The following is a 25,128-nucleotide window of genomic DNA, read 5'->3' on the forward strand; positions in this document are numbered from 1 at the left end:
TTTGGCCTGGACTGGGGAAGGAGAGTACTTTTCCCACCCGTGGCCTCTGATATAAGCTCGTCCAGGCGGGTCCCGAACAAGCGGGAACCCGTGAACGGTAGACCGGCCAAGGAGCGTTTGGAAGCGGCGTCCGCCGCCCAAACCTTCAGCCAGAGTTCCCTCCTGACAGAAACCGCCAGGGCAGAGGAACGGGCAATGAGGGCCCCCGCATCCAGGGAGGCCTCACAAATAAATTTTCCAGCCTGGATAATTAGCTGGGCTAAGGAACGGAGGTCCTGAACAGGAACGTCCGACCCCAACTCCTGCTCCAGCTGCAAACCCCATTCAGAGACCGCTTTGCCAACCCAGGCGGAGGCAAAAACCGGTCTAAGGGCTGAACCAGAGGCAGAAAATATTGCCTTGGAAAGGGATTCCGTCCGACGGTCCTCAGCGGACTGGAGGGAAGATCCGTCCTGTACAGGAATAGCAGTGCTTTTGGACAGGCGAGCCACAGGAGGATCCACCTTGGGCGGAGATGTCCAGGTGGTCACAGACTCCGCCGGAAAGGGATAACAAATGTCCAGCTTTTTTGGTGTAACAAAGCGGACGTTTGGCCGAGTCCAAGCCTTGGATACCACAGAAGAAAAATCTGCATGTATGGGAAAGACCTTGGAGGCCTGTCTGGGTCGGAGAAAGGACACGCCGGCCTGTTCAGAGCTGGGGGGGTCATCGTGTATCTGAAAGGTATCGCGGATTCTAGTGATAAGATGCCCCACCGCGGATGACAATTTTGACGGAAGCTCTGAGTCCATGTCCACATCCGAATCCGCCAGTTCTCCCTCAGAAGGCGTATCCCTTGAGAGGATAGGCTTGACTGAGCTCGCACGCATGGCGGAGAGAGCGAAACATCAGGAGAAGATGTGCGCTCAACCCTTGAACGTTTCTGAGTACGCCGGGCCCTGGAAGATTCACTGGGAGGCAGGGAATCAGTGGGGGCGGCAGAAACGGCATTCCCAGCAGGTGCGACAGGGATTTCGGCAGTCTGCGGGAGAGGCGGTCTATCCACGAGACGGCCCACCACGTGTGTAAGGCTCTCCACCGCCAGAGACAGAGACCTAGCCCAGTCAGGGGGTTCAGAAACAACAGGGGGCACAGCAGAAAGCGGGCCCTGCACCGGGGCCTGACATGCAAGGCAATGCGGCTCAGATTGCCCACTTGGAAAAAGTGCCTTGCAGGCGGTACAGGCGTGGTACCAGGGTTTGGGGGCACCCGTGGGATCAGACATGCTGACAAGTGGTCGTACCTTGATACAGGGACAAGGGATTGCAGCGGCTATGACCAGTGGGGTTAGGAGAGGGTTAACAGCCCTACCAGTGCCTCAGAAGAACGTCAGGTCAGATCCCTAGGAGCGAAGGTCCAGATCAGCAGCCGCGAGGCAGCCAGAAAACCAGCGTGCGTCCCCAGCGATGCACCGGTGTCTCCCACGTGTCTCCACTTCAGTCCGGAGTGAGGAAGCGCGGCAAGCTTGAGCAGAGACGCGGGAACAAGCTCCGCCCCCTCCACGCTTGAATGTTTCATAACGAAACTCCGCCCCCATGACGCGCGCGCGCGCGAAAAAAACACCCGCACCCCGTGCTGCCCGAGATTCCCAGGCATATGTTGTCAAAGAAGGGCCCGCAGGCCCCAAAAGCGCGGCGGTATAACCGGACGTCGGAAGGTAAGGTGGTCACCTGACCCCCGTCCCGCCGAACCGAACCGCCGATGCCGGGCCTAAGCCCCGCCCCCTCGATCACGGTACGGAGCGGGCGGCGGCGGGGAGGTAGTAAGAAGCAGGGGCTATCTTTTAAGCAGCGGGCGGCGGCGGGATGTGTAAGATCGGGAGGTACATGAAAAGCAGGCAGATGGGGAGATCCCACAGAGCGCTCTGAGAAGCGCAGGAAACGGCCGACCACGGGTGCCCCCCCCCGAACCCAGTGCAACAGGGACAGGGAATGGGCTGGAAAAGCCATCTTACCTGTCTTCACCCTCATTTCCTTCCAGCAGGGTCGCCCCTTCAGCCCCTGGCACCGCAGTGGCAGGAAGCTGGAAGAGGGGCTTGGCGTGCGGGCGACCCCCTAGCTGGCGGGATGTAGGGGAGCCGGTGCTGCCCAGATCCTCCTATTGCTTCAGTGGGGGAGGCAGCAGCGCAAATACGTTGGCACTGGTGCAGCTCAACCCCGGGAGAACAGAGAGGTCCAATGCGTCTCTGGTATCCCTAGGAAAAAACAAAAATAAAATAACAAAATTAGAGAAAAAATCAAAACAAGGAGAAAACAGCCCTGCAGTAGCAGGGGGTGTCTTGCCTCCTTGGACACTAAGCTAAAAACTGGTAGCCTCTATCTCCAGGCTGAGGGTATAGCTGATGGAGGAGGGGCTTAACAGTTTTACTTAGTGTCACGCCTCCTAGGGAGCTGAGCTATACCCAAGGTCTGTGTCCCCCAAGGAAAATGGGCGAGAAATGTAATTATATTTGAACAATTTAACCAGAGAGTTAAAAATACACTTTTGAGAAAATTGCGGTCTATTTTGATTAATATCAGAAAAACAAAAAATCTCAGCAGCAATCAAATACCACCAAAAGAAAGCTGTATTTGTGAGAAGAAAGGGAGGTAAAATTCATTTGGGTGCCAAGTTGCATGACCGAGCAATAAACAGTTAAATTTGTGAAGTGCCGATTTGTAAAAAAGGGCCTGGTCACTACGGGGGGGGGGTATAAAACTGTGGTCCTTAAGTGGTTAAGTATCATAAATAAATTACGTATATGTAGGTTATGGGTCATTAAGGGGTTAAATAAATAAAAAAAAGTATACATAGTAGATATTGCCGCATCCGTAAGAACCTGCTGTATAAAAAAATCACATGATCTAACCCCTCAGGTGAGCACCATGAAAAAATATAAAATCTGTGTAAAAAAAGCCATTTTTTGTCACCTTACGTCACAAAAAGTAATACCAAGCGATCAGTACCAATCAAACAGTCATCTCATACCTAAAAAAATGAGCCCTTACACTAAAAAAAATAGTTTTTTCAAAAATGCTTTAATTATTAATCATATTTGGTATTGTCGCGTCTGTAACAACCTGCTCTATAAAAAATACCACATGATCTAACCTGTCAGAGGAACATTGTAAAAAAAAATCTGAACGGTGCCAAAACAGCAATTTTTTGTTACCTTGCCTCACAAAAAGTGTAATATAGAGCAACTAAAAATCCTATGTACCCTAAAATAGTACCAAACAAAACTGCCACCTTATCCAGTAGTTTCCAATATGGGGCTATTCTTTGGGAGTTTCTACTCTAGGGGTGCATCAGGGGGTCTTCAAATGTGACATGGCAACTTAAAATTATGCCAGTGAAATCTGACCTCCAAAAACCATATGGCGTTCCTTTCCATCTGCGCCCTGCCGTGTACCCGTACAGCAGTTTACAACCACATATGGGGTGTTTCTGTAAACTACACAATCAGGGCTATAAATATTGAATTTTCTTTGGGGTGTTAACCCTTGCTTTGTTACTGAAAAAAATGTATTAAAATGGAAAATCTGCCAAAAAAGTGAAATTCTGAAAGTTCATCTACATTTTCCATTAATTCGTGTGGAACACCTAAAGGGTTAACAAAGTTTGTCAAATCAGTTTTGAATACCTTGAGGGGTGTAGTTTCTACAATGGGGCCATTTACAGGTGGTTTCTATTATGTAGGCCTCGCAAAGCGACTTCAGACCTGAACTGGTGCTTAAAAAGTGGGTTTTGGAAATTTTCTGAAAAATTTCAAGATTTGCTTCTAAACTTCTAAGCCTTCTAAAAAAGAAAATGTAATTTACAAAATGATCCGAACATGAAGTAGTAATATGGGAACTGTAAAGAAACTATTTTAGGAGGTATCACTATCTGTTTTAAAAGCAGAGAAATCGTTAATTTCTAACGATAATTTGTTTTCCCTTAGTCCTAACAGCAGCACAGATGGGGTTAACTGCCCCTGTGGACTGGTAGGACCGGCGGAATTTTAATGAGCCCAAGAACCAATAAACGATCTTCAGCTCCCTGAAAGGGAGGAGATCACCCCCCAGCCCACCGTGTTTTTAACAAGCATAATGTATTTAGGGTGGGATATTTGTGTGCTGCTGTTAGGACTAAGGGAAAACAAATTATCGTTAGAAATTAACGATTCCCTTACGTCCTCAACAGCAGCACAGATGGGGAGATAGCAAGAAGAATCCCCTAGGGAGGGTCCTCATGCCTGGCAGAACTAAGAACAGTCTGCCCAAAAGCCGAAAACTCTGCCATCCTAGCATCTATCCTATAATGGGAGATGAAGGTTGACTCAGAGCTCCAGGAGGCCGCCTTACAGATCAACTCTAAGGGGAGGAGTCTTCTCTCCGCAACCGAGGTGGAGACCGCCCTAGTAGAATGGGCCCTCACAAACTCGGGAGGATCTAAGGATTGGGAGACGAAAGCTTCCAAAATGGCCTCCTTGATCCAGCGACTAATGGTGGCTTTAGACGCTTTACGGCCTTTAGACTTACCGGCAAACAGGATAAGAAGATTCTCATCTTTCCTGAACTCACTAGATCTATCCACATAGATCTGGAGGCATCTTGAAATATCCAGCGGGTCTCTAGCTGGAGTATCAGAGGAGGAGGCTGTAAACAAAACTGGTAAAGATATTACCTGATTGATGTTCTGGAAAGTAGGCACCTTAGGCCTGAAGTAAGGTAAAAACTTCAGGAGTACTCTATCCTGTAGAAAAATAATGTACGGGTGATTTGCGGAAAAAGCCTGCAATTCAGAAACTCTTTTGGCTGAAGCTATAGCCAGAAGAAAGACCATCTTTAAAGTCAGAAATTTAAAATTTACCTCCTCCAAGGGCTCGAAGGGGGGAGATGCTAGCCCCCTGAGCACTACTGAAAGATCCCACTGGGGGATAGGTTTCAGTATAGTAGGCTTTAGTCTTTCAGCTCCCTTCAGAAAGCGTTTGATGAGTGGGTCCCGAGAATGTGGCCTGTTGAGACAGGCCGAGATGGCATAAACCTGTACCTTCAAGGTAGCTGGAGATAGGCCTCTATCTAATCCATCCTGAAGAAATTGAAGTATCGCAGGAAGGGGCGGATCTGCAGACGCCACCTGTCTGGAATCACACCATGCCTCGAAGATTCTCATGATCCTGGAGTAGGCCTTCTTTGTAGACTCTGCTCGGAAATGCGACAAAGTTCTCAGGACCGACTCGGAAAGCCCTTCTATGTTGGGAAGGGACTGATCAACCTCCAGGCTGTCAGGTTGAACCTGTGCAGATCTGGGCAGAGGTGAGTGTCCCACGACACCAGGGTCTGCTCCGGGGGGAGTCTCCAGTATTGTCCCCGACTCATCTGAATGAGCTGGGTAAACCAGGATCTTCTGGGCCAAAACGGTATGATGGCTATTACCGAGGCCTGATCCTGACGGATTTTCATCAATACCCTCGGTATCATGGAAAAGGGAGGGAAGATGTAAGCCAGCCTGAACCTCCACGGTATTGACAGAGCATCTATCGCCAGGGGGTTGTCTTCCCTGTAGCGGGAACAGAACCTCATCACCTTGGCGTTGAACCTGGTTGCCATGAGATCCACTTCTGGCATACCCCATCTGTGAACTAGCTGCCTGAAGATCTCCGGATGCAGAGACCACTCCATGGTCGGTAATCCTCGACTTAAGCGGTCCGCTATCATATTGAGGGAGCCTCGAATATGAACGGCAGATAGATGGGAAAGGTTCAGCTCTGCCCACCGAAGAATTACCCCGATCTCTGACAGAAGGGGCAATGATCTTGTGCCTCCCTGTTTGTTTATATAGAGGACAGCAGTCATATTGTCTGACTGGACTTTCACTGCTTTGCCCCGGATCTGAGGCGCAAAGTGAAGGAGGGCTAGCCGGATAGCTCGCATCTCGCGAAGATTGGAGGAAAGATGCCGCTCCAGAGGAGACCAAGATCCCTGAATTGGGGATCCGTCCAGGTGAGCGCCCCAGCCTACAAGGGACGCGTCTGTAGTCAATATGACCCAAGCTGGTTGGGTCATAGACTTCCCTGCTGGTAGCTGAAACCACCATCTGAGGGAATTTCGGGTTTGACCGGACAGGGAGCACAGGGAATCTAGCCCCGCAGGGCTGCCGTTCCATAGGTGTAAGACCTCCGACTGAAGAGGACGGAGGTGCCATAACGCCCAAGGGACCGCATCCGCAGCCGCTGACATGAGCCCCAGCATCTTCATGAGAGTCCGGATAGAGACTCGACGAGGGACATAAAGGACCTTTGCCAGGTCCTGAATCCGCGCTCTCCTTTCTGGAGTCAACCGGAGGGACATCTCCACAGAGTCGACCACGAATCCTAAGTAATGGATTGAAGTCGATGGGCTCACATTCGACTTCTGCCAGTTGATAATCCAGCCTAGGCGGAAGAGAAAGGAGACTGCGACCTGAAGATGGTGGGTAAGGATCGGAACTGAAGAGGCTATGAAAGCCAATCGTCCAGATAAGGAATAATAGTCAGTCCTTGGAGTCTCAAAGCTGCCACCACCGAAACCACCACCTTGGTGAAGATGAGGGGGGCAGAAGAGATTCCGAAGGGAAGCACGGCGAACTGAAAGTGCCTGCAAACCCCTGAGATCTGGACCGCGATCCTGAGGAGTTTCCGGGAAGCGGAATGGATCGGAATGTGAAGGTACGCATCCTTGAGGTCCAGAGTAGCCATGACGTCCCCAGAATTGAGGATATGGCTGACTGACCTTATGGTTTCCATGCGAAACCTTGTTTTCCTTATAAATCGATTGAGGAATCTCAAATCGATGATCATCCGGAGATCTCCTGTCTTCTTGGGAACCAGGAACACTGGTGAATAAATCCCTAGGCCCCTCTCCCCTGCCGGTACCTCCTCCAGGGCTCCCTTGGAAATATAGTCCTGAATGTAAGATTCTAGGACCACCTGTTTGGCAGACCCGAAGCTTCGTGTGGCGATGAATCTCTCTGGGGGGAGAGAGATAAGATCTACCCGGTACCCGGCGGAAACTATGTCCTGGACCCAGGGGTCTGCAATCAACCGGCTCCAAGAGTCTTTGAAATGGGTAAGACGGCCCCCCACGGGAATCTGGGGGAGGGGTACGGGAAAATCTAGAGGAGACACTGCAGGGGCAGCAGGGCTTATCCAAGAGCCTCGAGGAGGCCCATAGTCAGGAGGGTTTTGCCTCCCTGGTGGGTTTGCGGGGGCGTCTCGGATATTTACGAGATGGCCCCCCCCAATCTCTGCGCCTAGACTGCTGCCCAGAACGACCTCCACCCTTCTTTTCCTGTCTGGGGCGTCCCCGAAAGGGCTGCTGGGGGAGGCTCTTCCCTTTTTTATCGGAGAGCCCCTCCATTATTTTGTCCAATTCGGACCCGAATAACCTATCTGGTTCGAAGGGGAGCCCACAAAGGTTAAACTTGGATGCGTTATCCGCAATCCACGGTTTCAGCCAGAGTGGTCTGCGGGCAGCTGAAACTAGGGCCATAGTTTTGGCGGCCAGCTTTAGCTGCATCTGGGAGGAATCAACTAAAAAGTCCATAGCCAGGTTGGCTGACTTGAAGGCTGCCAGGATGTCGTCTCTTGATACGCTCTGGTCCACATCCGTCTGGATTTGATTAAGCCTAGAGCGTAGATAGGTGGCTACCTCAGTGGCCGCAATGGAAGTAGATGCGGAGGCGGCGGCCGCCGCGTAACCCCTCCTAAGGGTGCACTCTGCCCTCTGGTCTAGGGGGTCCTGCAGGCTAGACCCATCGTCTGCAGGGACTAGAGTGCGCCGGGACAACTTGGCTATAGCCATGTCCACCTTGGGAACGGAACCCCACGATTCCACCAAGGGTTTAGCCATCGGGTACATGAGTCTGAATTTTCTGGTAAGCACTGGACCCTTCTGAAACGAGATCAGCACCACTCCCTTTTTTTTTTTTGTATATGTGCTGCCAAAGCAAGCACTCAGAAAAACCAGAGCCTATACTGGCTCTACCTAAACGAAAAATTGTCTCCCCAGACTAATCCTAAGTCCAGGATGTCATTCTAGGGAGCCAGTTTAAGAAAAGGTGAGTTTTATACATCACCGCATCGCTTCGGAAAACCGGAAGTGACGTAGCGCACCTAAGGCGCGTCACTTCCGGGAAATGGCGGCGCCCATAGCGCCGCACACATGCGGTAACAGAGGAACGGAGCACCGTCTACAGATGATGAAAGAAGAGGGGAGGGGACGCCCCCCTCCCCAACGGTACCCCAGACCGAAATCGCCATGATCAGGCCTAAAATAAAGGCACTGAGATGCATAGAAAGCGAGCTAAGCTTTAAGGAGGGAAAAAAGAACCCCTAAGCAATCTTCAGCTCCCAAAGAGGGAGCGACACGCCAGTCCACCTGTCCAGAGGACAGAAAAAAACACGGTGGGCTGGGGGGTGATCTCCTCCCTTTCAGGGAGCTGAAGATCGTTTATTGGTTCTTGGGCTCATTAAAATTCCGCCGGTCCTACCAGTCCACAGGGGCAGTTAACCCCATCTGTGCTGCTGTTGAGGACGTAAGGGAATAGAAATTTTGAAAACTGAGAATTTTTCTAAATTTTTGGTACATTTGGTATTTTTTTTTATAAATAACAATTAAATATTTTGACTTAAATTTACCACTGTCATAAAGTACAATATGTTTGAGAAAACAATGTAAGAATGGCGTGGATAAGTAAAAGTGTTTTAAAGTTAGGGTACTTTCACACTAGCGTTTTTCTTTTCGGGCATTGAGTCACAGGAGCTCAATACCAGAAAAAAAACTGATCAGTTTTATCCCAATGCATTCTGAATAAAGAGCATTCCGTTCAGTATGTATCAGTTCAGTCCCTCTTACGTTTTTTGGCCAGATAAAGTACTGCTGCTTTTTTTTTCCGGCACTTAGTTCCGTCAAAGGGGCTTAATACCGGAAAAGAACTGATCAGTATTATCCCCATGCATTCTGAATGGAGAGAAATCCATTCAGGATGCATCAGGATGTCTTCAGTTCAGAACGACGTTTTGGATGAAGGAAATATATATTATCTTCGTCCAAATTTCCGGATCAGTTGCCAGAATGCGGAATCGGCATTGATTTACATTGAAATGTATTAGTGCCGCAACGCCAGATCCGTCCTTCCGATTTGCGCATGCAGACCGGTAAAAATGTGAAAAAAATATATATAACGGATCCGTTTCTCCGGATGACATCTGGAGAGACTGATCCGTTCTTGCAATGCATTTGTAAGACGGATCCGCATCCGGATCGGTCTACAAATTCTGTCTGTTTGCATGCAGATTGCCGGACTACTCTGCCGCAAGTGTGAAAGTAGCCTAATTTATCCTCTCTTTTTTTTTTTTATTATGAAGTTTGTAATCATGTATTGTGTATTTAATGCATTACTGATAATTTATTTCACAAACAGTTATGTATTACCTCCGATCTGTACACATAAAATGGATCGGGACATGAGCTATGTATGCCTTGGAAGAGGTCGAGAGCGGGCGAAACCCTGGGTCAGGCGTTTTTAGCATTGCTGTTTACATGCTTTTAGATTTTGTGAGTATGGAATAAAACCTATGGTTTTAACATTGCCTATTAGTCTGCACTCTTTCTATATTCCATCTAGTGATCTCTCTCTTTGGAGCAACTTGACGCACAGTGTACATACCTCAGGAGAAGCCATTTATTCCATCTGGTCTCAGCAGAGAGCTATGACCCTCCGATCAGATACTGATCCCAAGGTCATCAGTAAGAAAATCTCAGACAACCTCTTTACGTAAGTAACAAAAAATAAAACATGCCTCATTCATACAAGGTACGGGGGGGAAAAAAAGAAGCGTTTTCTTCCGCTATTGAGATCCTATGATGGATCTCAATAACGGAATTGAAAACGATAATGTGGAAGAAAGTAGCCTAACTCAAGCAAAGGTTTAAACACGTACTTTTCCTCTATGAATTTACAAGCCAACAAAAATACGTACTATTCACGTTTACACAAGAGCAGCAATTATTTTTTTATTATGGTACAATCAATTGCATTTACTGTTCAACAAATATCACAGACACTAGTGCAAAACTATTCCAGTACCACAGTCTGTATGTCTATAAGGGATAATGCACATCACAGATGGGCACAACTATAGGCCAGAGGGGTGAGTGGCTCTCACTATGACGGATGGTATCACCAATGAAGTGGTTGATCATTTCATCATTGTACGTCACACTGGCCATATTGCTCGAAAACAAGCAAATCATAGTAAATGAGCCTTTCCTAAAATAAACAGGTCTTATGTAAGGGTAGTAGAAGGGAGAGTGTGGGATGGCTGGTCTACAGGAACAGTAAGTGTCTGACATTTCTCCCTGGAATATACCCTAACAGTATCATTGCTGCCACAAGTTGTGACTGGCATAACACAAAGAAAATAAATTCAAACCACAGTTACCATTGTGTCCAGATAGTGTGGCTAGCGCAGTTGTGGTTGCTTGGAAAACCTCCTTGGAAGAAGAATGCATCAGCATGGACAGCATCACTTCTCTGTGAACAGGGTACCTAACATGAGATTTGTACTGTTAAATGCCAAGGATCAGACACCTTTTTTTCCCACATAAGCAATAATGATTGTTACTTACTTATTCTGTTCATCTCCAATTCTATCATGAAGCTCAGGATGGTACAAAAGAAGATTATTTAGGGCCCAGCAGGCAGCTTCCTAATAATGAAAAATAGTTCTAAAGTAAAAAATCTAATATTCTTTCTAAATATTTTAAATGTTTTTCTCTATATACAATTAACTGTACTTTCATTGGTACAGTATTTATCAATCTACCATCATATGTCAAGACATTCTTATAAGTGGTCCGAGATGACACCAATCCAAGTCATTTAACACCTCAGACCTGGACGCTATGCCATCTGAGCGGTTAGACAGAGTGATGGGACTCCCCCCACCCAAGCCCTTGCGGCAAAATTGCTTTGTGAAGGCTCCCAGGGCTGTCATAGGGAGTTGCCTGCAAAGCCATGCCAGAGGCACAGCTTGACAGGCAGCCTGTAAAAATCCCATAGACTAAAATAGAATCCTATTGCAGTCTATGGTACAAGCAAGCAGAAGATCGCATGTACAACTCTAAGGGCTAAAAGGTACACACAAAAAAAAACTAACAAAAATTCAAAACAATTCTCTTTCCCAATTCTAAATTTTAAAATACATTAATTAAAAAAAAATATACAATTGGTATTTCTGCATACAAAAACTACAATATTTTTCCTGCACAGTGAATTCAATGAAATTTTTTTTAATAAAAATGTGCAATTCAGACACCCCTAATGAGACATTGATGGTGCAGTGACATCAGTATCTGTTCTGGAGACAACTAATTTAAATGATGAGGTAACTGAAAACATACGGTTTCCCTCTATAAAACTGAATAGTGTATTTAAAGCCATGACATGTGAGAATCTTTTTAATTCTTATAATTAGGTAAAACAGTTTAAGGATCAATTTGTTAAACCTGGACTTCAGTATTCTTCTTATGAAGTTTTAAAGCTTTAAATGAAGCTTCAAACCAATAAAGATGTCCTCTATTGTCATCTCTATCTTCTCCGTCGTCCAAGTCTTTGTTTAAAAATATGGTTTCAGCTTGAAAATGGAATAAAGAAACATAATAAGTAAAAATTATTAAAAACAAATAAAAAACAGCGCATTATATTCACAAGGGAAATAAGCAAGTCTAGGACAACTTTATAGTGGTCCCAGTTATATTAGGCAGCTTTTAATAACAATGACATCAAATTCCTTACTTCATACTCCATCAAAAAGCTAAGAGACGTCATATCTTCCCAAAAAATCTTTTATTTAGGCATACAAATGTACAAAAACCAGCAGCATTTCAGCTTCTGTTGAGGCCTTTCTCAAGCTTGAAAGAGGCTGCTGAAGAAATTGAAACATTAATCGTTTTGTACATTTTGTTGAGGGCCATTGGATTTTTGAGGGATTCTCTGGCAAAGGGTGTGAACTGACCTTTACGGACGGACTATGGTATAATTTAGGGGACTGATTGTGCTGGTACAAAACTTCCTTTTGAATTTCCTATTAACACTACCCTTTTGAGTAGAATAGGGGGTATTTCAAGGGTTTTCTATTTACTGATGACCTATCTGGATAGGTGGGGGCCACCACCCGGAACCCTTGTCAATCAGCTGTAGCGATACCGAGCACAGACACTACACAATTTACGACACTGTGCTTGGTAAGCAAAGAGAAGGCCGCGGCACTACTTCCAGCGCCGATGCTGTCTCAGCTGACCCCCACTGATCAGATACTAATGACCTATAGGATGGGTCATCAGTAAAAAACACAAGGAAAACATATTTTTCACACTGCCTATTTGTTGCACATTTTCCGTTGCAGAATCCAATGTAAGCAATAGGCATGCTAAAATACAGCATTTCCTCTCTGATATGCAAATGAAGCCGATTGCCATCACAGATTTCATTTAATACAAGCAGTGAAATCCACACAAAAGAAAATCATCAGAATGTTAGGCTGGTTCAATAGCATCATTTTTACAATGTGCGAACCCAGCCTAATGGCGCCTGCAGGATGCGCATATAGATTGCCTATATTTGCCACGACCCACCCATATTTGCCACTTAAAATGATACCAAGAACAGGTAGAGCCTGGCAACTAGTGGTAATGTGCAAGCAAATCCCGCAGGCAGGCTGCACAGTGCACTGGCATGATTATAGAATAGTTGCGTAAGTTTTCAGTTCTTTTTTTAGTCCACCAGCATTCATTTATTTTAAAGGGGTTGTCGCATCTGAGACAATGGGGGCATATCATTAGGATATGCCCCCCCATTGTCCGATAGGTGCCGTTCCCAGCAGTGGGATATCGAGAACGGAGCCCTGAAAGTGGTGGAGGGTGCACTGCACATACACAGCCGCCCTCCATTAATTTCGATTTGGGCCATAGTGCCGTCGGGCCCATAGAAGTGAAAGGGAGCAGTGGCCGGTCATGTGCAGTGCGCTTCCATTCACTTCTATGGGGAAAGCGATTGGTGGTGGCCAGACCGGAGTCCTCCAGACACCACTTTGTGGGCTCCATTCTCAATATAGGTGAAGGTCCCAGCAGTGGGAGCCACACTTATTAGACATTGGGGGCATATCCTAGCAATGAGATCAGATGAGACAACCCCTTTAAGCTAGGGCTACACTCACTGTGGGGTAGATATATCAAAACTGGTCAGTCAGTGACTTTAGGTACACAACATGCCCTGCAAGCAAGTCGTGCCACTGAAATTAGATCATTCAAATGTTCAATCCTGCCCCAATAAAAAATAAATACATTTTCAATTTCTTTCTATTAAACAATGAAATATACGGCTTTGTACAAAACATCCTATCTATAAAAGGCCCAAAGTTGGACCTGGCATTATTTAATTTTTTGCACCATGTTCATGGTGCACCCGCTTGATAGGCTGCATTCACATTAGGTTTTTACCCTTCTATTGGGGGCATAGATTTAAATACCCAAAAACGTTATTAAAATACATATGGATACATTGACTTTAAAGGGTCAAAGACAGCTCAAAGGATTCGTCTTTGGACATTGTTTGTCCTGTTTTCAGTTCCTTTCCAGCAATTTTGCCGGACAAAATAGTGAAGTAGACTGCGTTAGGCTGGTTTCACACGGGCGTGACGGATTTGATCCGGATGCGTTCAGGGTGCGTTCAGTGAAAATGTTGCGATTTTGGCACTAAAACAAGTCAGTTTTGTCTGCGATTGCGTTTAGTTGTTCAGTTTTTTCCGCGCGGGTGCAATGCGTTTTGATGCGTTTTTCATGCGCGTGATAAAAAACTGAAGGTTTACAAACAACGTCTCTTAGCAACCATCAGTGAAAAACGCATCGCACCCGCACTTGCTTGCAGATGCAATGCGTTTTTCACGCAGCCCCATTCACTTCTATGGGGCCTGTCCTGCGTTACAAACGCAGAATATAGAACATGCTGCGATTTCAAAGCATTGCAGAAGTGATGCGTGAAAAAAAAAACGCTCATGTACACAGCCCCATTGAAATGAATGGTGCCGGATTCAGTGCGGGTGCTATGCGTTCACGTCACGCATGGCACCCGCGCGGAAATCACGCTCGTGTGAAAGGGACCTTAATCTGTCTCGTGAAAATGCCGGAAAAGGAATGGAAACCAGGTCAAACAGAGTCTAAAAGGTGAATTGTTTGAACTCCGACCCATTAAGGTCAATGTACCCGTTGCGTTATATGTTATAGAGCAGGAGGAGCTGAACAGCTTGATATAGCTTTATGGGAAAAGGTTCAGTAAAACCTGTAATGTATACATAAAAATTCCTGTTCATTCTGGGCTTTGAAGTCCAGAAGGCGGTCCTATCAGTGATTGACAGCTCTCTCTGTATACACAGGCATAGAGGGAATGCTGTCAGTCACTGATAGGACCGCCTCCGAAGCCCAGAATGAGTACAGATATAAATGTATAAAATACAAGTTATACTGATTCTTTCCCCATAAAACTATATATCAATCTGCTCAGCTCCTCCTGCTCTATAACATGCTGCCTGCAGCTCAGACACCATGTTCAACGTGACAGGTTCCCTTTAAAATAATTGCCATATGAATGTGGCCCAGGATAGCTGTACTGTTTGGCGTTTTTTGGGTGTGGTGTAGAGGAAGGGGGGGTTGTAAGCACTTACTAAGAAGAGCCAGACACGTCAGGGCAGCTGCTTGTAATTTTGAATTTGCAGAATAGCTTATTAGTGCTTTTATAATGACTTCATGAGCTTCATTTAATACCAGGATGTTAAAAAAGCTTCCTATGAAAAGATATACAATAACAACATTTGCATTATTTTGGTGACATCATTTGTGGAAGCAAAATATTAAAGGAGTTCTCCCACCATCACAGAACAATTATTGTACAGAAACGGATCATAAAAAAATAAGCAGTCTTATTCTATACAAAACTATTTTTGTTTTACATTTTTGGCCGTTTTTATTTTGCAATGCTATGTCGTTGAAAATGAAACAAAATATTATCTTGCAATATTGCAGTAGTCAACACAAATGATAAGAATTCATAATATACAGATAGGTAGCCCATTGTCAGTTTACTGCTGCTGTGAGGGGAAGATTTTCTGAAGGGTTATGGTCATGATAACAGAAGATGTAGACTTTGGATAACAGCTCTATGATAGCTCCATTATTTTCCTGATAGGCCTAGATAAAGATGCCCACAGACTAGCACTGATTAGGGTATTGTAAGGTGCTCTGGCTCACTACAGGGGGCCTCTCTCTGGTCACAGTCATGGTCTGACCTAAAAAATCTAGGTAAGCACGTTGGCTGTCCAAACAAAGAGGATGTTAGAGGGAACCTGTCACCTCAAAAATGCATCTACACCCGCCAGTAGTACCTCGTAGTAGCCCGCAGCCTGTTAATAATCATATGTTACGCAGCATCGGACAACAGGATGAAATATATGATTATTAACAGGCTGTGGGCTACTACTGGCGGGTGTAGATGCTTAAAAGAGCCAGCACAGGAAGCAGCATCCATGATGGGACATCAAAAATTATATCCAGAAAATCATCCACCAGTTTTTTTCTATAAAAAATCCATAGAATAAAAAATTACATAGAATATTTACATGCAGGCCGTTAATATGTGATTTAATTTGATGGAAATGTCCTTTTAACCGCTTCATTACCGGAGTGTTTATCCCCCTTTCAGTTGTAGAAATGCATCTATCTAACGGCAAACAACTGATTAATTTCTGAACCAGCCTACATGTATTTGATATTATTTTTCATGGAATGCCATAGACCTTTCTTTTGTGCCATTAGATGATGGATATAGTATTGAAAAAAAATATTTAAGGAAAAACAGAAAATTACGAAAAAACTTATTTTTTTTCTTTCTTATCAATTTTTTTTCTCACTATTACAAAAGGTTTCAAGACAAAACATTTCTAAAACCATTCCCGTACGCTTGTACTCTGATAATGGACGCTATTTATGAAATTTATCTACTGGCTGGGCCCGCCGCAAGACTTCAAAACACTGAAGCGCATTTTGGAGGCACATATTGTTGATTCTATAGCACCGTACTGCAAGAAAAATCTTGTACAGCACCACAACGTTACAAGCCCCTTCAAAGTGACTTTTTTTATGCTATTCCCCTAAGGTATTTATCTTGGGGAAAATGTAGACATTTACATTTTTTTTATTTTTATTTTTTTTTACAAATGAAAAAAAATATGCACAGAAAACCCCAGGCTGTTCACCCTGTTGGATCCGTCCTTCCGCTATTTCGCCGTGCGGCCGGACCGCCACTCCGTCCCCATTGCAGTGCACGGCGAAAGGCCGCCGGACTAAAAGTCCTGCATGTCCGACTTTTTAGTCCGGCGACCTCTCACGGCGAACTGCAGTACTGCGCCGGAGCTCCACCCCCATTATAGTCAATGGGGACAGAGCGGCGGTCTGGCAAAATAGCGGAAGGACGGATCCGACAGGGTGAACAGCCTGTCGGATCCGTCCTGCCGCAAGTGTGTAAGTACCCTTAAACAAATACCTAAGATTTTTAAAATAAATGTGTGAATGTTTGTATATTTTACACACAAATTCCACTATAAGTATATATAAATATAATAAATATATTTTTTTATTTTAATTTTTTTTTAATGAAAAAGGGGCAGGGTGTTCGGATGGGTGTGTACGTAGTCTACCATACTATTGTTAATAATGGTAACTATTGCTCTAACTTTTTTATTTTCTGTATTTCTCTTTTTATTAACTTTTTTTAATGTATTTATTTTTTACTTTTTATTTCCTTAATTTTCTTTTGGTGAATTAACCCCTTCTTGCCACAGTCAAGGCAGGAAGAGGTCAATTCCCAGTCTGCAGGCTGACAGTTCATTTTATATATAAAAGTCGTGCAACGGTAGGCAAGTGGTTAAAAAAAACTATCCAGTGAAGAATTATGATATTTTCCTTCATATTATGGTGCCACTCTGTCTTTAAAGTATATAGCAATGTGCACAATCACTCTCCCCACAACCAGGGCTCTGTATAGTGACAGCCAAGACAAACAGCCTAATGCCCTGCTAGTCAGGGAAATAGCCCCTGCAGCAGCATGGCAATATAACTGAGAAGACTTCCCCTGTCAGCTTGTTAGGGCCGTACAGGTCTGCAGCAGATACAGTCCTGACCAAAAGTTGAAAAATGGCAACAAAAAAAATCATATTTAGCATGGCTGGATCTTAACAAGGTTCCAAGTAGAGCTTCAACATGCAACAAGAACAAAATGGGAGTGAGACAACACATTTTTTGAGCATTCAATTTATTGGAAATAATGATTTAACTGAAACAGGCTGTTTTTCAGCTGATCCAAATTTTAGGACCACATGCCTTTAAAAGGCCAAATCTGTGCAAAGATGTGGATTCATTGTAATTTTCTGTCAGGTAGTCACACGTTGTGATGGCAAAGGCAAAAAAACTCTCCCTTTTTGAACGCGGTCGGGTTGTTGAACTGCATAAGCAGGGTCTCTCACAGCGCGCCATCGCTGCTGAGGTGGGACGGAGTCATTTGGAATTTCTTAAATGACCCTGAGGGTTATGGAACAAAAAAGTCAAGTGGAAGACCCAAAAAAAAAAAAAAAAAAAAAAAAAATGTCCTCAGCACTGAGCCGGAGGATCCAATTGGCTGTCCGTCAAGACTCAAGACACTGGACGATCCTCGACCCAAATTAAGGCCCTTACTGGTGCTGACTGCAGCCCCATAACCAGCAGACGGCATCTGAGACTGTTTGGAAGTTGGATTTCTGTTTTTTTTGGGGGGGGGGGGGGTTAGTTTTTTTTTTAAGGTGTGGTCCTAAATATTTGATCAGCCAGTTTCAGTTTATTCGTTGTTTTCATTAAATTGAATGCTCAAAAAAATGTTTTATCTCACTCTCATTTCTTCTTGTTGCATGTTGAAGCTCTACTTGGAACCTTGTTAAAGGGAGTCTTTCACCTAATCTGAGCGTTTTAGACCACTCAGATCAGGTTATAGACTCTTTAACCCTCATTACGATCATACCTTTCTCTTATGTGTCCCTCGCCCAGATAATGAAAATAACACTTTTTAAACTTATGCAAATTACCTTCTGAAGGTGCCCAGGGGCGGCGTTACTGGGCGATGTGCCCAGAAAAACACACCTCCAGCCGGCGGACGTCACGAACATCCTTTCATATTGCGCATGCGCCGGCCGGCTGTCTTTAGTTGGCCGGCGCATGCGCAATATGAAAAGCTGTTCATCTGCCCATAATGGGCAGAGCAGTGCGCAGGTGCGGGCCAGTTCCCAGCCCGCCGTCCTCTGGTGCCGCTCGTGACGTCCACCGGCTGGAGGTGTGTTTTTCTGGGCACATCGCCCAGTAACGCCGCCCCTGGGCACCTTCAGAAGGCAATTTGCATAAGTTTAAAAAGAGTTTAAAAAGGGTTAAAGAGTCTATAACCTGATCTGAGCGGTCTAAAACGCTCAGATTAGGTGAAAGACTCTCTTTAAGATCCAGCCATGCTAAATATGATTTTTTTGCCATTTTTCAAGTGGTCTTAAACTTTTGATCAGGACTGTACAAGTCTTGCACATGCTAGTGCACTCTTTGTTGTTTTATTTCATTATATTTGTATTGGTGTGCATACTGTACATGTCACAGTTACTGCACTTGCGTTCACTACTCTAGATCCCATTGTCCCTATCTGCAAGGAAAGTAAGAATGGACTATATTGATGGCTAGAAGACGGGGAAGGAGACTGATTCTGCCCAGAACCTACCACCAGGAAAACAAGTTTAATCAGGTACCAGTGGGCATAGTTAAAGAGGACCTTTTATCAGAAAATAATGTGTTAAATTATTACACGACCTTATGGGGCTGCTGCCACTGATGTCCGGACACTTTTTTCAAATGGACCCTCCGTTCGGCCGCTACGCTCCCCATTAGTTTTGTCGCCTCATATGCAAATGAGGCGACAAAGTTATAGTAGGCGTTGTTCTTTTAGTTCTGGTGGGCGCGGTTATCCTGTCCCTGGCAGCGATCACATCCAATCCCAGCGCCCCGCTCTTAGCCAGGGAGAAGGAGCTCAAGTCCTCGCGCTCGGTCCGCATGTCTAGTGGGGCGCCGGGATTGGATGTGCTTGCTGCCAGGGAGAGTATACCCGCGCCCACCAGAACTAAAAGAACAACACCTACTATAACTTTGTTGCCTCATTTGCATATGAGGCGACGAAACTAACGGGGAGTCCATTTAAAAGAAGTGTCTGGACATCAGTGGCAGCAGCCCCATAAGGTCGTATAATAATTTAACACACTATTTTCTGATGAAAGGTCCTCTTTAAGCAAATAGGATAAGAAAGACATTTCAAAATACTTTAAACAATATTTAAAATAATTACAAAAATATTTATTCTCTTAAACACACAGATAATGTTGAATATACTATCACAAAAAGATGCACATTTTGGTAAAGGGCGTGTTAGGTAGGTCGGTGTATGACAGATGCCCATGACAAGATAATGAGTGTTCTTCACTTCACCTGGTTTTAATGCTATGGCTGATTAATGTACGGTATATCACCCTTTTAAAATTTCTCATGTAGTAAAGCATACAGAAAAACTGCTCACCAAATGTAAGTTTATGGAACAAACAACAGCAGACTTCTTGGATCTTTTCACTGTTTGGAAAGGTTTTCATTGCTTCCATTATTATGTTGTAACATCGGACATTGCCAGACATAAGGACTTCCACATTGCAGGCTGTAACACATATGACATATTTTATCAGTAATTCATAATAATATATATTAATGTGCACGTAATATACATGAAAATATGCAAATAAGTGCTGCTATGGTGTGTGCTTGCTTATAGTGCTCCTGCTCCTTGTAGTTAGGGGCTAACTTGGTATACATTTTGCCATTTCCTTGCCAGGCCCTGTAACTTACTAATGTACTTTTTCTGTCTCACTCCGGAGATTGGTCACATGACTGTACCCTCTGTGGAGACTGCCTTTCCTCTGACATCATAACCAGGCCTCCCATGATCCGCCCAAATGGTCGTGATGTCAGACCTATGTGATCTTGGCTGGTCAGTGGTCTCAATCCAAAAGCATGGTAGGAGCTGTGTGGGAGAAGCCAGCAAGGGAAAGATGGAGGGTGTAGTGGTTGGAGTTTTCAGCCTAGGGAAGGGTGTAGTAAGCGCTGACATTTCTGGCTGATCCTGCAGCACACAGCACTATGGGAAGTGTTGTGGCTGTAGCTCATCTATGCCCACAACCCTGAAGTTCAGGTTGCAAACAATGGAGAGCAGCAGGTGTATGGAGACTGAACTGAAGACTCGGGAAACGTTGGTAGTTACACTATTATGCTCCATAGGAGACAAGATTTACACAATTAAATAAAAATTTTAGGAACACGGACATATTCACCAATTTAACTAACAGCATTGCCCCACAGAAGACTGTAAACACATACCTGTGTGAACTTTGTGTCTTTATTCCAAGTCCAGGAAAAGCACTTTTATTCTGCTGAAAAATGGCTCCCATCCAGGCAGTCTTTGCTAGGGATCGACCGATTATCAGAGTAACCGATATTAATCGGCTGATATTCATGGTTTTTAAAGGGCTTCTGTCACCCCACTAAAGTGTTTTTTTTTTTTGGGGCTAGTCAAATTAGTTATATTGCGATATATGACAATATAATTGTGTTACTTACTTTGATCCAGCAGTTTCTGCAAAAAACGAAGTTTTTATATATGTAAATTCGGTCTCTACCAGCAAGTAGGGCGTCTACTTGCTGGTAGCTGCTGCAGAAATCCGCCCCCTCGTCGTGTTGATTGACAGGGCCAGCCGGGATCTCCTCCTCCGGCCAGCCCTGTCAGTATTTCAAAAATCGCGCGCCTGTGTGGATTCGGCGCAGGCGCTCTGAGATGAGGAGGCTCGTCTCCTCAGCACTCCCTCAGTGCGCCTGCGCCGATGATGTCTTCTATTTCGGTGATGTCATCGGCGCAGGCGCACTGAGGGAGTTCTGAGGAGACGAGCCTCCTCATCTCAGAGCGCCTGCGCCGAATCCACACAGGCGCGCGTTTTTTGAAATGCCGACAGGGCTGGCCGGAGGAGGAGATCCCGGCTGGCCCTGTCAATCAACACGACGAGGGGGCGGATTTCTGCAGCAGCTAGCAGCAAGTAGCCGCCCTACTTGCTGGTAGAGACCGAATTTACATATATTCAAACTTCGTTTTTTGCAGAAACTGCTGGATCAAAGTAAGTAACACAATTATATTGTCATATATCGCAATATAACTAATTTGACTAGCCCAAAAAAAAAAAAAAAAAAAAAAATCACTTTAGTGGGGTGACAGAAGCCCTTTAAAGTTATCGGTATCTAACCTTGCCGATAATGCGTCCATAACATGAGCGTCAGCGAGGTCATGTTCCCTCAGCAGCACAGGGGAGAAGGAGTCACTCTCTCCCTCCCCCCTGTGCCACGCTGCCAATGAGGAGAGACGGGAGGAAAAGGGGCGGGCGCACTGCGCCACCAATTATAATTAACGTCTAACACAAATACAGGAGGCGGTGCCCAGCCTATATGACAGGAAACAAAAAAAATTGTTTCTCAAAAATAAAAATGCACAGAATATCGGTATAAGTTATCGGCTATCGGTCTGAAAGTTCACAGGTTATCGGTATCGGCTCTAAAAAAAAAAAAATCGATATCGGTCAATCCCTAGTCTTTGCTGTTCCAAATGCCCAAAATAAAGCAAAGCCCGTCCAGATGGGCACTTGGGAGTGCTCTTCCAGGACACGGAATAAGGACACTGTTTGGAATGTGTTTGCAATCTTCTGTGGGGCAGTGCTGTTAGTTATATTGGTGAAAATGACAGCCCCCTTTAATGATGCAGTTGTATGCAATCCTCACAAAAATCATTTTATGAAAAACTGTATCATAGAACTACATAAAGTCAGTAGGAGAGAACTGTGAAAAAAATCATGAGATATTGGCAATTCTGCAAAGAATAAAGCATCTAAAAATTATATATTACCGTATGTTTGTGTGTAAAATACAGGGGAACAGTAACAGTGTAAAATACCAATCAAACATATACTGCCAACTTACGTGGGGCTGCCAATGGGATCAAAACACGCAGAGCTTGGTAAATCACAGACTCTGTATCCTTATACTGCATTAGAACCCTGAAGATGATCAAATGATCTTTGCTCTCTACAAACTCTATTAATTGCTCTTCTGGAACTGGAAAATAAAAGAGGGAGACAAGTTCCACATAACCGTCATCAGAAATTGCATATATCTGACCAAACAAAAAGTAGTAGAAAAAAAGTCAGTCATGGGGCACAAGCGGTCGTGTGAATGAGCCCTAGCACTCAGATGTCTATTTATTCACAGAGTGCAATAAGAGAAGAAAGGCACAATATAAAGTTCTGAAAAAAGATGATCCAGAATTGCCATTTCAAGGTAAAATAGACATGTCAGGAAAAGTGACAGGTCCGCTTTCATGCTTAGCATGATATCTAGCTACATAAAAGAGGAAATCGATGGCTAGAGACTTTCACAATGAGTCAGACACAACATTTCCCTGACATGGGTATTCCTAATTTATTAATAAAACGAAGCAACATGGGAATCATAACCTTTAGTTAGGTTAAGTGTAAAATTGTAAAAGAATATAAAATTTATACTGAGAATATGGTCATTAGAATAAAAAAAATTGTCAGCTGAAGCATAGGATGACCAACATGAAAACTACAGACTAAGGTCTCATGCACACGACCGTTGTGTGCACCCATGGCCGTTGTTCCGTTTTCCGTGATTTTCTGCGGACCCATTGACTTTCAATGGGTCTGTTGAAAACTCGGAAAATGCACCATTTGCCATCCGCCTCCGTGATCCTTGTAGAAGATCCGTCTGCATAAAAGCTTTTTCAGAGCTTTTTTTTTCAGAGCTGAGTTTTCACTTCGTGAAAACTCAGATCCGACAGTATATTCTAACACAGAAGCGTTCCCATGGTGATGGGGACGCTTCTAGTTAGAATATACAACGAACTGTGTACATGACTGCCCCCTGCTGCCTGGCAGCACCCGATCTCTTACAGGGGGCTGTGATCCGTACAATTAACCCCTCAGGTGCTGCACCTGAAGGGGTTAATTGTGCGTATCATAGCCCCCAGTCAGAGATCCGGGGCTGCCAGGCAGCAGGGGGCAGACCCCCCTCCCTCCTCAGTTTAAATTTCATTGGTGGCCAGTGCGGCCCCCCCCCCCCTTCCTCCCTCTATTGTATTAATACGTTGGTGGCACAGTGTGCGCCCCCCCTTCCTCCCTCTATTGTATTAATTACGTTGGAGCTCCTCCTACTGGTAAGTGACAGTTCATTTAGCAATGCGCCGCACAGACCTGTCACTTACCAGTAGGAGGAGCTCCCGGCCGGATACAGACATCGCAGCAGCCAGCAGGTAAGTATGATGCTTCTACTATTGCTAAGTAACCATGGCAACCAGGACTGCAGTAGCGTCTGCATCTTTGTCTGCATCTTTTGCGGCCGCATTGAAGTGAATTGGTCCGCACCCGAGCCGCAAAAACTGCGTCTCGGATGCGAACCAGAACAGTCGTGTGCATGAGGCCTAAGGCTACATGCACAAGACCGCATGTGTTTTGCGGTCCGCAAATTGAAGATCCGTCAAAAAACTAATGACATCCGTATGCCATCCGTTGTTTTTTTTGGCGGATCCATTTTAACAATGTCTAAAACGGACAAGAATAGGATATGTTCTATTTTTTTGCGGGGCTACGGAGCAGACATACTGATGTGGACATTTTTTGCGGGCCCATTGAAATGAATGGGTCCACATCCTATCCGCAAAAAAAAAAAAAAAACACGGAACAGACAACATTCGTGTGCATGTAGCCTAAGACTAAGGCTACTTTCACAATGGCGTTTTGGTTTTCCCTTTGTGAGATCCGTTCAGGGCTCTCACAAGCGGTCCAAAACGGATCAGTTTTGTCCTAATGCATTCTGAATGGAAAAGGATCCACTCAGTTTTTTCTCCGTTCCGTCTCCATTCCGCTTTGGAGGCAGACAGCGTTTTGGTGTCATTTTGAGGAAACTGAGCCAAACAGATCTGTTCTGACACACAATGTAAGTCAATGGGTAGGGATCCGTTGTCTATGACATAATCTGGCACAATAGAAAATAGATCCGTCCTCCATTGACTTTCAATGGTCTTCAAGACGGATCCGTTTTTGCTATGTTAAAAGATAATACAAACGGATCCGTTCTGAACGGATGCATGCAGTTATATTATCTGAACGGATCCGTCTGTGCAGATCAATGATGGATCCGCACCAAACGCGAGTGTGAAAGTAGCCTAAGACTTGCAAGCATCAACACAACAAAACTAATTAAGACAAGCCATATATAGAGAATGCATTCGGAAAGTTTTTTCATTTTTTTTTTTTTTGTTATTTTGCAACCTTGTGCTAAAATAAAGCAAATCTTGTTTTTCCCCATCATTCTGCTCGCAATAACCCACGATGACAACATTAAAACAGAATCAAAGAGTTAGAAATTTTTGCTGAAAAGGAAGTACCAAAGTAAAAAAATCTGAACTTGGTGTTGAAACACCTCTTAAGCTCCGTCAGGTTGGATGGGGACTGTCGGTGGACAGCCACTTTCAGGTGTCTCCAAAAAATTTTGAAATGGGTTCGAACAAAGACAAAGCTGGGCCATACAAAGACATTCACAGAGTTGTCCCTAAGGCTTGTTTCACACTGCCGGCAGCCTGTTCTGGCAGGCTGTTCTGGCATGAACTATGTGCAGTGGTATTTGTCAGGTTGATTCTCAGTATATTTGCTGCATCGCGGCCGGATCACTGCCGGATCTGATTATACTCAATGGACCGAATGGCATTCTGGTAGCCGGAACAGTCTGCCGGATCGGCAAATGTAAAGCAAGTCTAAAGACAATCCTGTATTTTCTTGGCTGTGTGTTTAGGGTCATAGTCTTGTTGGAAGGTAAA

The 25,128-nt window shown here is 44.8% G+C and overlaps 1 protein-coding gene across 3 annotated transcripts in view; it reads right to left on the reverse strand.

Moving 5' to 3' along the window:
* The window catches only part of LRRK2 (leucine rich repeat kinase 2), a 137,288-nt gene that overhangs the window by 93,989 nt on the left and 18,171 nt on the right, over positions 1-25,128 (reverse strand). For all 3 annotated transcript variants that reach the window (XM_044280209.1, XM_044280210.1, XM_044280208.1), the window contains 6 exons: positions 22,215-22,349; positions 19,726-19,857; positions 14,765-14,884; positions 11,553-11,680; positions 10,674-10,753; positions 10,487-10,593 (listed from right to left, as the gene is read on the reverse strand). In XM_044280209.1, the coding sequence (XP_044136144.1) occupies positions 10,487-10,593; positions 10,674-10,753; positions 11,553-11,680; positions 14,765-14,884; positions 19,726-19,857; positions 22,215-22,349 (702 nt within the window). The remainder of the gene's footprint in view (positions 1-10,486; positions 10,594-10,673; positions 10,754-11,552; positions 11,681-14,764; positions 14,885-19,725; positions 19,858-22,214; positions 22,350-25,128) is intronic.

Source organism: Bufo gargarizans, chromosome 2 (genome assembly GCF_014858855.1).
Source record: "Bufo gargarizans isolate SCDJY-AF-19 chromosome 2, ASM1485885v1, whole genome shotgun sequence".
Taxonomy (NCBI): domain Eukaryota; kingdom Metazoa; phylum Chordata; class Amphibia; order Anura; family Bufonidae; genus Bufo; species Bufo gargarizans.